This window comes from Penicillium odoratum (assembly GCF_028828045.1).
Source record: "Penicillium odoratum strain IBT 22623 chromosome Unknown utg000004l_segment0_segment0, whole genome shotgun sequence".
NCBI classification, from domain to species: domain Eukaryota; kingdom Fungi; phylum Ascomycota; class Eurotiomycetes; order Eurotiales; family Aspergillaceae; genus Penicillium; species Penicillium odoratum.
Window position 1 is genome coordinate 345727 of NW_026643146.1, and position 13342 is coordinate 359068.

Genomic DNA, 13342 nt, shown 5'->3' on the forward strand with positions numbered 1-13342 from the left:
AAGGCCAAAGTACTATGATACAAGGTACAAAGTTAGAATCTGTGTGGTGTAACGTAGAAGATCCTGGATGGCATTGTTTCGAGTTCGTTTGGTGCCGTGTAGATCTATGATTTGAAATAGTAAATTAAATCTGGAGCCTGGAGGTAAGATGGCCAATGAATGGAACTAGATAAACCAGGCCACTACTAGTAATTGACGGTCTGATGTGGCGTTGTCAGAAGGGAAAGACAGCAAATAAAGGGTTCAAGACACAGCGGCTCACATGCATAGTTGATCATGGAAGAAAAGGCCAGATTCGAAACAGTGGGGGATGTGGGATATTCCCTGTAAGTTGGACAGCGATTCAGGGACGGCAGTCAGGATAGTTCCTGGGAGGTCCAAGCCTCGCCCGAGAAACTGGGAATGAATGCAACGAGCCCGATACGGTGGGTGAGCAGAACCAGCGGACTAACATGCGCGGCTCTTGGAAAGTGTCGTCCGAGCGGCGTTCCCGAATTCTTGGCGAATGCATGTATCCTCATCGAGGATGGCTATGTAGCTCCACATATTCTTTCAAAGATGATCATCGGGTTGCAGTCGGCAAATCTGGATTGGCATTAGGAGGATCTACCGGGTCGTGTTTGATCATTCGCAGTAGTGTGCTGTGCGTGTTGTAAGGCACGACAAATCAAGGCAGAAGAAGAATCCTTTAGCAATCAACGATGGGCACGAGTGGGGCGGAAAGATGAGATTACGAATAGGATGTCAGCCCGTTGGACTAGAATGTGGAGGGAATTGGCGGTCATAGAGTCGAATCTCGGCGGTCTAATGCCTGGGATCCACAAGACAAACAGATAGATCGCTTGGAGAGATCCAGATTCAAATAACTCCTAAACGGGACGTGTGATGTGTAACATTCAGGGCGAGATTTCAGGAACCGTGGAACAAGACTGAATAAGATTCAAACGAATGGATAACTGTGAAAAAGTTTGTTCAATCTGGCTTTCAACAAATTGGACAGATTAAAACCAGTCGGATTGAAGACACTGTAGAAGTTCGGTTTTCCCCGGGTGTGGATTTTGTGGAGGCAAACTAGCGGAAGTGAAGTGGAGGTTAAGAATGACGTCTCAAGTATTCGTGTTTGTATTATTCCACAGGGAAAGTGTAAGTGTAAATATTGTTTTTGTTAGTGATACACGCAGAACAAAAGAAAAAAAAAAAAAAGAAATGAATATAAAAGAAAAAATCAGAGATCATTGTACAGGATCGCATCCCTCCCATGATTAGCGCGCACCGGCGACCCAAACAGTTCAATATGCAAACGCCTCAATTCAAAGTTCCACTCCAAGCCCACCGGACAAATTATGCATGAAAATGAATGAAAATGACAACTGTCTCCGAGTCTGGCCCGGGAGACATGTACAACGCCGGGAACGACCGGTATGTCTATGCCAGTTTGGCAACCGATCCAAAGGGTATCAAAATTCGGGCCTGGGTGCCTTGGCTTTGGCAAGCCTGTATATTTGGGAAGGCTTTGAGTTTTTTTGCATGTTTTTTTGTATTATAGACTTTTGTTGCATGAGATGATACATCTAATCATCCCAGCCGTCAACGCTGATGTCACCACAATCCATCATTGGATCCTCCAATTTGGATCCATAGATAGGCCGTCCATCAGGTGTGAGCTGTCCACGAAATTCCGGGTTGAAGTCGGCACTTTGATCGTCCAAAGTAGCAACGTAGCGATTACGGCCACCGCGCTTGCTGTGGGTTTTGGTGTAGTGAGCGTTGAGGTTGTCGCTGCGGGAGAAGGCACGATGACAGCCTGGAACCCAGCACACATGGGGCTTCTCCTTGGAGTGGCTCTTCATGTGTCGCTTGAGGTGCTCCTGGCGCTTGAATCGACCTTTGCATCCCGGCTCCTTACACTTGAACTGAACCTGCTTGATAATGGGAGGTAGGTTTTCCAAGCTCAGGTTGGAACGGGTCAATTGCTTTTTGGAAGATTTGCGAGAAGGCTGACGGTGCGTGTGGCTGCGCATCAGACCATCCCGATATCCGGGAGAGACAGGGAAGTCATCCTGGTAGTCATTGTGACCGGAAAGACGGCTCATAGGTGTGTCAGAGCCAGGAGTGCCGGAATAAGAGCGTACTGGAGTTGATGGTGTGTGGGGCTTGAAACTGTGCAGATTGGTAGGAAATTCGGAGTACGAAGATGAAGGTGGCGTCTGAGGTCCTGGGTGAGGGAAGACCTGGGACGGGTTCATGGTTTGCAAAGACTCGTTGGATGGCATCCAGTGGAGCATGTTGGACATGGAGGCAGAATTGGGCATGCGCTCGGGCTGGTTGAAGATAGGACGGGACAGACATGGGTTGGATGCAGACTCAGGCAGGAAATTAGTCTGCTGCTGGCGATAGTGATAGTTTCGGCCCATGGTGTTGTACTGCGGCATTTGCGCCTGATAAGGGAAAGTGGGTTGTTCGAAGGTCTTTGGCATGTTGTCCGGGAGCAGGAACTGTTCCACGTTCTCATCATAGCCGGGGAAGTATTCGGCAATTGGCAGCTGATCCGGACGGTCCATTGGTCCACAGGGCATGCCCATCTCGCCTGATGTCAAGTCGGCCATTCTGAAAGCGCTACGCAAAGGAGTCGCCGACGTACGACGTTCCATTGGCAAGCTGTTGTATTGAACAGCCTCGTGCCATCCGGGTGAGGCCATTGATTGATGGCTGTAAAGACTGGTCGGGGTAGGTGTCGGAGATTCCAAAGGAGAGAAGCTCGAGGTCATCGAGGGGCAGTCATTAGGGCCCATAGAGTGACAATCAACTTCCACCGTCAAACGATCGGAGATGTGTTGGCCTTGAGATCTCATATCGTCGAGATCTTCAGTCTTCAGGTTTCGAGGGGCGACAGCGTCGATAATACTGTCACCTAAAAACAGAGGCAGGGATTATTTAGTTGTTGTTTAGAAGAAATGAAATGAGTGGCAACGACAGCAGGTGGATTAAGCAGGGGAACACAAGCAAAAAAGCAAGTAAATCGATGATGTAAGAAAAGCAAAAGAAGGGAAAGAACGAATCTCCAGATGCCCCTAAAGCGAAAGAATGTTGTGGGATAAGGAGAAAAAGGGAACGAGGAAGGGGACAAACGAGCAGAAATAAACAAAATCGGTCGAGCATAGAATCTCGGGTGGGGAATCGGACTTACAGCTATACGCCATGATTCGGATCAGATCCAAAGAAGCGCGTCGCGTTATCTGGATCCTAAGCAAGGCCAAGAATGCAGTATAGAATCAGTTACCGCGGCAGATGATGTGCCCACGGCCAAATTAGGACTGAGATCGGCTCTGTTGCTTCAGATTGCTGGAAATTGCTTCAATGTTCGCGTAGTGGACCTGCTTCACGGAAATTGGCGGGAAGATAGGACCGTGGCTGGGACACACAGGATCGTGTTGGAGGGGAAATGAAACCTGTGATTCCTTGACTTGGCGTATACCTCGATTGTCTTTCCAAGGTATAATCTGGGGGAGTGGAGGGGTTGGTCTCAGATGGATAAGACCGAAGGGGCGTTTCTGGTGGTTGGGAGGGGGGTGGGGGGTAGAGAAGGGAGGGCAGGGGAGGGATATAAGAAGGAAACGACAGGTAAGGGGAGTTTATATGAAGGAATTGTCTCTGATTTGGCCTATAGTAGTAGTTCGAGTGCGGAAGCTTATTCCATGGAGTAAATCATTCATCCCTAACCTTTGTTTTTTTTTGGGATTTTTATTTATTTATTTGAATTTTGAATTATTTCTTATGTTTCTGATTTAGGATTTGGTTGAACCTGCATAATCGAAGTAGAGCCAAGTAATCTACTCCCAAGAATGTTCGGCTGTACCTTATGCATTCCGTGCAATGTGAGTAGAGTCTAAAGTGTTCGTTGACTTGCAGCCACTTGGCCCAACTAGGTTTGATGATCGTCCCCCAGACTTTTGTACTCAATCGGGCTTTGGGGGGATTTTTGGGAATTTTCCTTTTTTTTTTTTTTTTTCTTTCTTTTCCTGCAGTCGTATTGATGTACTTTTGTTTCATTTTTGATTATTACTGCGGAACCTAGTATTGATCGTCCCTGATCGCCCCACAACATCCTACCCTGGGATGGTGGTTTCATTCGAATTTTTAAGTCATGGATTTTCCGCTTCACCAAGACATCTAAAATGAAGATGATCAAAATGGCGAAATGATAAACCTACCCTAATCCAAGCCAAAGAAGAAAAAAAAATACTTGTGGCGGAAAGTGGGGTTGCTAATCGATCGGTTTATGCGACAGGTCAAACGTTACCGTCCGTGCGGATCATCTATACTAGGTAACATTGGAAATTCCATTTGTTCATTCTCTCTTTTCTCCGATATCTTTTTTGGTTTTATTTTCTGATTGATTTCTCTAAGGCTGGATAGGATGCCTACAAATCTCTAATGACAAATTCCCACCTTCGTCACCCGGCATGATTGGAATGTGCAGAGCAAAACATTGTCACAAAGAATCAATAGCAAAAGCGTTGAGGCCGGGGAGGAACACCTGCAGGAGGGTTTGATCCTTTTCCCCCCTCCCAAAATCCGTAAACCAACCGCTAACTGGACCTGCGTCTAATCTCAGGGGAATTTTCTGATTCATCACGCGTCAGTCAAGACACGAACCCACCATAGTAAAATCAACAGTCCACCTGTCCGATTCCCAGCTCTTTGGTCTTCTGCGTGGCTCATCGTGAACCCAGCCGGATGTCGTTTCATGCATTCTTCAAGTCCGAGACCGAGGAACAACTGAATAAGCCACCGAGTCAGTGGCAATCAACTACTGATCTTCGTTATGCGGCATCCATTCCGACCTCCCCGTTCCCCGTGGGTGATGAACATGGATTCCATACTTGTCTCGCAGCCCCCAGAATTTGGCTCCATACTGTATACGCCCTCTACTATGTTTGATAGGTTTCATATCATCTTTCCTATGTAAATTCAGTCGATCATTGAAACAAATGACCCGAACAAACCTGCCAGGTAATAGCCGAGCGCTTGAACCCAGCCGATAACTTCTGACAGCTCTCACTAAGCTCCACTGAGGCTTCTGATTTGCAGAACGGGGCCACTGACTTAAACTCTATTCCCTTTTCCGAAAATAGCGACGAACTCATGCAATAATATCTTAGCGTTCCAAGCATCGGGGAGGCCCGAGTTGGAGGAAAATCGATTTCCTTCGTCGATCCCGAATCCCGATTTCCCCCTAGGCGGGTTTTTCCATAGTCCATCTGGAACAGTTCCACATATTCATGTTTCGTGCATTATTCTTCAAAACCTGGTTCCTCGTGCTATGAATGTGAATAATAGGCAATAGTACCAAAATCCTACAATGGGATTGTACTATTCTTCGGCTCCGAGATTCTGGTCTCAATGATTGTGACAGCGAATCAGGTTCCTAGATGTTTTGAATGTTTCCTAATCAAGAAAAACATTGATTTCTCAAATTTTTCAAATTTCTCAACTTTCTCAACTTTCTCAACTTTCCCAACTAGCTACATCTTAGATAAAATTCTGTCACTGTTCATTGCACCATCTAATCTACCAGCACAGACCTGGCCCGCCGCAAGGACCAGATGAAAGAAAGCCTGTTTTCCCCGGGTTATTCAAAAACCCCTGCATCTCAAGGGATGACTTGCCGACCTAAACTCTTTGAAGTTGCCAAGACTGCCATCCAAAACACGGTTCACCATGGACACCATGATTCAGGTCCAGATGGGTCGGTAACAGTATGCACAGATCACGATGTGGCAAGACCTCCATGCGAAGGTTTGAATAGTGGTTTTCAAATCTGAGCTCCGCTGTTACAACGGGTCATACCATCAGTAGCCTTATCGGCTAGACCGAACCAGCTCCGCTGCCAAGTTACAGTCGATCACTGTGGCTGACCTGAAGATAGGCATCTACTTATCGCACATACCGTGGCTGTGGACCAACGTATCCTGCCTGGGCCAGCCTAAACCCAATCAACTCCGGATGTCGCCACCACGATCCATTTTGCCCATTTTCCACGGCTTTCATACAACTTTTGATATGAAGATTTAAGTGGTTTGGTTAAAGTTAGATTACACATCCATAAACTAACTCAACGCTTTGACAACTGTCCTCTCTGTCAGAATCATGATATCTCATATTCACTCAGGTACCACCCGACAGCGATTCGACCATCAATCTGGAACCACAAACCTTGGAAGCTATAGTACCCAGAAATATGATATACCCCTATTGCTAATACTAAACCCTTTGAACCTAATCGAAATACATGCATTAGCACGATGTCAACTCAACATGTCTGGAAGCACACTATTGATGATAGACCTTCTCTAATCCATGTTCAACGCCAGTACCAAAACAAGATTTTGCACATTGATCTACCTGCAATGCAAGCCTCTCAACACTCATGACTATCCACAACCTTGGAAATCCTGGTGGGTCAATTTGCGGGGAAAATCCAGAGCTGGTCTCATGCACCCATCCAATAGAGCACGATTGGGCATACCGTGCCCTACTATTGTCTAGCAATTCACATTCCCCGGGTGTTAACATGCATGTCCGGACGCGCGAGGCCAATTGATGGCATTTGTGGTACGTGCGTGGACCCGGCTCCAGTGACGTTGTAAAATGCCATTCAGTACAGTGATCTCGGATGTGCTGACTCGCATACCCATGATAAGGTCCGTGTTTGAGAGTTCGTGAGCGTTTACATGATCATCATTCGATACATAGTATTTGATGTCTAGGTATATGATCTACGCAGCATTGCTTTTGCGGAGATCTGGTATGTTCTCCCGCTCAGTATATCCAGGGGAAATGATAAGAATCAAGTCCCTGCAGTGGTTCCAAGGTTGTGCTACCGTGCTTTGAATTCAGATAATTCGAAATAAGGATAAAAGTCCCACCCTATAGGAAAAAAACCAACGCTCAGACTCTAAGTATATCACATCAATAGTAGTAATGTGGGCGGTGCAAAAGGTACCCATGGATCAGGATTAGGGCTTTCCGCCCCCTTTCAGTTCCACCCCCTTGCATACCTCTTTCCTTTTGCCAACGGCCAAAACATTCGACCTCAGCACGAAAATTTTGGAAACATTAGAAACATAATTTGCTTTTGGTCGATTCTTCCGTTGGGAATTACGGAGTAGGTGCTTTTGCACCATTCACTGACTTGCATTGCAGCGCATCACCTTACGTCCCAGGTCCCGGTTTCCTGGATACAGTCTCTTGTGGCAAAAGTTTCTATTCGGCAGCACCCTACTATGGATACTCCAGGGTCCAAAGCTTTGCGGGGTGCTGTTTGCGGTTTTCCTTATCATCCAGGGATCATTGATGAACCTCGTGTGCACCCCATTATAGGGTCGTGATGAAGGATTGATTATCTAGATGAATCCGTAAGCTACTTGGGACCCTAGACATTATCAAGGGTCTATTCTGAGTCCTGGTATCTGAGCTCATTCTACCCAATTGTCGTCAAAGCGTTGACCCTAATGCGCATGCCAGACAACCCACTAGCGCATTGATATCTAGCTATGCGGATACCTCAATAGATCCGCCACCAAAGAGAAAAAACCAACCAGAGGGATTTGGCTTCGATCGAAGTCTGATCGCCCTGATCGACCGTGCATCACCGTATGCTAGACATTCTCGGTCAGAGCGGGATCTGGTGGGCTCGGGCTCGGGATACAGTAGGGGCTACAGTATACTCTGGTAAATCATGCAGCGCACGTACCAAGGTATCTTTGGCGGCGCGGGGGTTAACCTTGGTTCCTCTTAGGAGAATTTGAATGACATCATATTATTGGGCCCTTGCTCCCAGTCAGAGCTTCGTACCTCTTTTGTCTACTAGCATAACGCTACTTGGTGTGGTTTCATATTAGAAAGTAATATTTCTCCCCAGGAGGGTATTCAATAGATGAATGTGATGATGTGGAGATGAGTTTCAGACAGGCATTTTTGCCTCATTACCCTTGGATGTGAATCATTTTTGCATCCGGCGTGTTTGACCTCGTATCTGGGGCCGGTATTGCGATTTACTAGGGTCCTTGAACCTTCGAAACGGCGGTGTCTGGTCGCCTGAGGGATTATGTTGCCCGGGTGTCTGTGCCAAGGCGATAGTGGTTTTTCTCTGGGAGAAAATTTTGAAAGAGGACCTAAGACAGATTAGACCGAGCTCCAGTCCTGTAGAGTTTGCTGTAGATAGTGTCACCAAAAAGCACAAACAGGCAGGAAGAATAGGCGTTGTTTCAACTGCAGAGTATCATGTACGATTTGAATACAGATTACATGGGATTTGTTCGGAATTCAACGGCTGTGTTGCAGCAGATAATAATAATCTCAAACATGAAGAGCCTGAGTTCCTAGGTAGCTCGCTATGTAGTATAGTCTGAACCTTGGAAGTCTATCTACCAGTCAACGTCCAGGATTCGCGATGGATTCTTGGTGCACCGAACTTGAGAGTAAATCGATACTAATAGAAATGGGGCCAGCTAGATCCCTGCTATTGATTGAAATATATAAGCGCTTAGGCTGCACATGTACATGTGTGCACTCGGGGCCTTGGAGTATGACTTTTGATTGATCTATCCATGGGTTAATTCCAGTATATACTGACATGCATAGTACCATATAAAGCACAAATTTAATTCAATTTTGGAAGTGATAAGTGTTATTTTCCAAGACTGAACATGCAATGTTGAATATTCCATAGATCTAGGTATGTGGCTTGATTTTTCATGTAGCATCCGGGGACTTTGGTATTAATGTCGGTACATACATATATATAATCCATTAGCCTCTGGGTAAATTTTACTCACGACTGACCCCCGGGCCCATGGACCAAGCACACGATTAATATTACAGTATTAAGTATGTTTCCATTAGCATAAAGGACTACTACTCGCTTACTGATTTATACTTATATGTACTTATATGCAGTATATATGTGCATCTATAATGGCAATCCTCTTTATAAAGCAGTAAGATACCGATGCGGAGACCATTGCAGACAAGTTGATCATTGATATAATTGAACGGCCCGCGGTAAACCTTGAAACCGCAGATATGGCCTTGGTCAAATCCTGCAACACTTTGCCCATATATTGATTGACCGGACATCTGGAAGCATGGTTACTACGAGAATATTTCAGGCCGGCCATTGATGTTCTCGTTCTGACCTCCGGGTAGCTGGGGCAGCAGAATATGTGGCACAAGAACAAAAATTCAGTCCCGAAAAAAGTGGAGCTGAATCCAAATATCATCCTGCTAGTCCGACCAGGAATAAGAACCCTGACACAGAACGCGCGTGCCAATATATATTTGTTCGATTATTGCAGATACAAAACCTCAGCCACCTGTACTTGACTGTCATTGGATTTGGGCTGTCGATCCGATGAGGCTTCTCTATAGGCTTTGATGTGGATCTTAAGCCTAGCTGAGGCCGATGTTAACTATGTAACTTTCGCGGAAACTTGTCCCCTTATAAGCTTCGCAGAGACTTGTCCGTAACCGATCATAAAATTTAAAAGTTACCCGTGTAACCAATTAAATTATCAACTGAGTTAAGGCGTGGATGCTCCCCAACCGGTTTGCCATGCGATAAAAGAAAAGGAAAGAAAGTAATGGGCTCAGATAGAAATCCCTCGAGGCACTGGTTAACTTGTTAAAAGATAGACCAGGCTATATCCAACTGGCCTGGTTAACCGGCCGATATGAAAATATGCTGTAAGCCGCTTTCCACGCGGATTATTGCAGCTGTAAGACCTTGGCAGTCCAAAATGCCCAATTAAGACATATGGTAATATTATATCCATCTAACTTCACGAAGAAAAATTAGAAGATTAATGTTAATATGTAATATGAATGACAGTCAACATATTCATCCAAATTCCATCAAAAGCCCGGTGTGAAATAGATGGGTGGGCCAAGTGGGCCAAGTTCATTCACCGCCATAGTATAATCCACCTAATCACGCGTCAACTGAACATCTCCCAAATAACTTCACTGAAATGTGAATCGGACAAAATGTCCGAATTGTCGTCGGCAGAGCGCAAACGCATACGCGACAGGCGATCCCAGCAGACTCTTCGCGCAAAAAAGGAACAGTACACAAGACAGCTGGAGGCCAGGGTAGCCTACTGCGAGCAACATCACAGCGATAAAGGCGCTCAGCAACTTATTGGAATAATAAAGAGACTCCGGAAGCAGAATGAGATCCTTGTGGCCCGCCAAAATGCATTAAACTTGCTCGTCAACTCATGGGAGGACACAACTGAAGACAGCGAAGCCTACACTAACGCATGGGTGGCCCAGGGTGTGAATGATAAACCCGCCAGTTCCTTGGTACAAACCAGCCCAGAGGATATGGATATGCACTCGCCTGTCGCAAACACAGGCATAAGCACACCGCCAATAAGCTCATTGCCACCGATATCCTCCGCAGCCACACCTTCCGCATCCTATCCACTATGGAACCAACTTCCACTCTACTCTGACGACTTTTCCAGCTACAGAACCGTCTCTTTCCCGTGGTTCTTTTTTATAGAACAAATCACCAATTGCCCAGATACACCGGCTTCCCCTCTGGATATTCTATACGGAAGCAAGAGCAACCCACTAGCAAACATGATCCACCTGGCCCTAGAAAAACGACCGATTCGCGAGCCGGAGAAACTAGCTATCGGTTGGATAACATATCACATTTCAAGGTGGATCCTTGCACCCAGTCCGAAGACATTTGCAGCCCTACCTTCTTGCATGCACCCCGTCGAAGAACAGTTAAAAATCGAGCACCCTCTCGCATTGAGCTGTACACCGTGGCCGAGGATGAGATCCAATATGATCCGACAATGGCCGTTCTACAATAGCATCCGCGACGAGTTATTTGGCATGTTCGCATGTTGTATTAAGATTCGGTGGCCATGGGGTGTGAATGTTCTGGAGCGCAATGAACATGACGATCTTTGTATTAAGCCTGCCTTTTACGAGACATTCATGAGTGAGCAAGGATGGGGTGTTACGCCGGAATTTCTGAGCAAGTATCCTCGGCTTGCGGATGGATTGGATGTCAACTCTATTCTTTTTACCATGGTCTGAGCTTGTTCCCGATGACCAGTAACTTTGTACAATATAATATATAAGGGACTCATAACAAAGTGATCTATTAATGAATAATCTAAAGTCTATTAACTATGTGATAATATTCCCAAACAGTTTTCCCAAATAGTTTCGCCCAATGTGCAGACGATGGGTGAACTTTTGACAAAAATAAGAAAATCGGGTATCGGTCGTAGGTGACCGGCACCAGAACAAAAAACGAAGATTCTAGTTTCCTTCAAGGTTGACAGTCCATCTCTCACGGATGGTCTTGCCATACTTCGTGAAGATGATAGGGACGGGAACAAATGCAAGCGCCACAAACCCGAGTAGGGAGTTTCCCCAGCCGAGTCCCAGAGAGTCGAACATCTTTGGACCGGCGAGTGGGAGGAGAGCACCGACAAGCGATCGAGACGCCGTCAAGGCTGCATTGGCCGAGGCCGCGTAAGCTGGGTAGCAATCGATGATATAGGTTTGGATGGGCATAAAGACACCCATCATGCCCACACCGAAGGGGAACATGCCAATGATAGGCACAATCCAGAAGACGTGCTTATCAGCGGTCCAACCGTACCAGAAGAAACTGATCGGTAGAATACAGGAGAAGATGATCATGGTCGGCAGTCTCATCTCGGGCTCAAATTTGCCGCCATTCTTCACGGTCAGGCTTGTGACCATACGGTCATTTGTCAAAGCCATGATGAAAAGACCGACGAAGAAACCAATACCAATACCCAGGTATGCAAGACCTGATAGGCCAACCGAGAAGCCGTAGACGCTAGTGAAGACATCGGAGATGGTGGTAAAGAAGAGGTAGAGCAGTCCATAGACCAAAGACTGAAGTAGATTAGCAAGAGTTTCGGATAAAACGAAATAGCGAGGGAATGCTTACCATGTAGAGCGAAAGAAGTGCGACAATAGGCGACTTGGTCAACAGCAGAGCCGGTCGAACGAGACTACGCTTCAAAACCTCCGCATCAGTGAGCTTGTCCTTACCAAATTCATACGCGCTGACCAAGTCAGTACGACCAAGCTCCTTTGCCATCTTGGCGGTCTTCCACTTGATCAAAACAGGGGCATAGGTCTCCTTGTTGAGGACTTCAATGCAGAGCTGCAGGGCACCCCCGACAATCAACAGAAGCCAGAAGATCCACTGCCAGCTAACCTGCTCTCCGAGGAAACCTCCAGCAATTGGACCAACGACCGGACCGATCAAGGGGCCCATACTCCAGATGGAGGTTGCCATGCCGCGAGTCTCTCTCGGGAACATGTCCGCAACCACACCAGCTCCAAGGGTGATGCATGCACTTCCACCGATACCGGCAAACAATCGACAAACAATTAATGTCTGGACGTTCTTTGAAAGGGCACAGCCAATCTGCCAAACGACGAAGAACCAATTGGCGACGGAGAGGACGACACGACGTCCATAAAGCTCACTGAGGGGTGCGAGGAGAAGGGGACCGACCTATAAGTCACACAGTCAGATATAGATCGATAATGTCCGTTAAAATGCGGGGTAGCCTACTGTGTAACCGATCAAATAAATGCTAACGGAAAAGGAAAGGATCGTCTCATTTGTCTCGTGGAATTCGTCGGCCATATAAACCACCGCAGGCGAGAACATACTCGAGGCAAGCGGGGAAACCAAGGTGAAAGCACTGATCAGAGCGAGAAGCGACCACTTCTTAGATGGGGTGAAATTTTGAGGGTGGTTAGGATCATCTTGACTCTCCCAGCCAACGATACCTCGACTTAAGTCCGATTCTGGATATTGTGGTTCTGTGGATGCGGGTGTCTCAGCGGCAATTCCTGTGGCCTGCTTTTCGAGGTCGGGCTGCTCCTGTATCTGCATGTGCTGTGGCTGTTCTGTCGGGCGATCGAGAGTGGAGGTACTAGAGCGAGATTTCTCGCTGGAGGCCATAATGAATGTGACAAGGAATGTGAAATGAGAAGGGGGTATGTATATAAGAGGTACCCTGTGTCGGGGAGGAGCTCCTTGATTTAAGGAGATTCAGTGTATGTATAGGGATCAAAACGAGCGGAAGAAGAAAAAGTGAGGGGAAAGAGTCTGAGCAAGGTAAATAAGTCAAAACGTTCAAGCTATATAAACCTGGTTAAGATATCAGGCGCTAGAAATTTCCTCACAATATTTTCCTGTACATAATTTTTATTTTTTAGAAATGAGCATAATCTAAATGAGCATAAACAACATTCGATCCCT

At 46.4% G+C, this 13342-nt stretch overlaps 3 protein-coding genes across 3 annotated transcripts; 1 reads left to right on the top strand and 2 right to left on the bottom strand.

Annotated features, from left to right (window-relative positions):
- Window positions 1-1571: 1571 nt before the first annotated feature.
- brlA (C2H2 type transcription factor BrlA) lies at window positions 1572-3200 on the bottom strand (the record flags this gene model as incomplete). The annotated part of the gene is made up of 2 exons (XM_057138317.1): window positions 1572-2911; window positions 3188-3200. The coding sequence occupies 2 exons, from the start codon at window positions 3198-3200 to the stop codon at window positions 1572-1574; spliced, it is 1353 nt and encodes a 450-aa protein (XP_056996524.1).
- A 6847-nt stretch (window positions 3201-10047) lies between these two features.
- N7520_004384 (bZIP transcription factor) lies at window positions 10048-11118 on the top strand (the record flags this gene model as incomplete). Its single annotated transcript, XM_057138318.1, has 1 exon — window positions 10048-11118. The coding sequence occupies one exon, from the start codon at window positions 10048-10050 to the stop codon at window positions 11116-11118; it is 1071 nt and encodes a 356-aa protein (XP_056996525.1).
- Window positions 11119-11346: 228 nt separating this feature from the next.
- On the bottom strand, window positions 11347-13042 carry N7520_004385 (MFS transporter; the record flags this gene model as incomplete). Its single annotated transcript, XM_057138319.1, has 3 exons — window positions 11347-11955; window positions 12011-12586; window positions 12647-13042. 3 exons carry the CDS (start codon window positions 13040-13042, stop codon window positions 11347-11349), a joined length of 1581 nt encoding a protein of 526 aa, XP_056996526.1.
- Window positions 13043-13342: the final 300 nt, after the last annotated feature.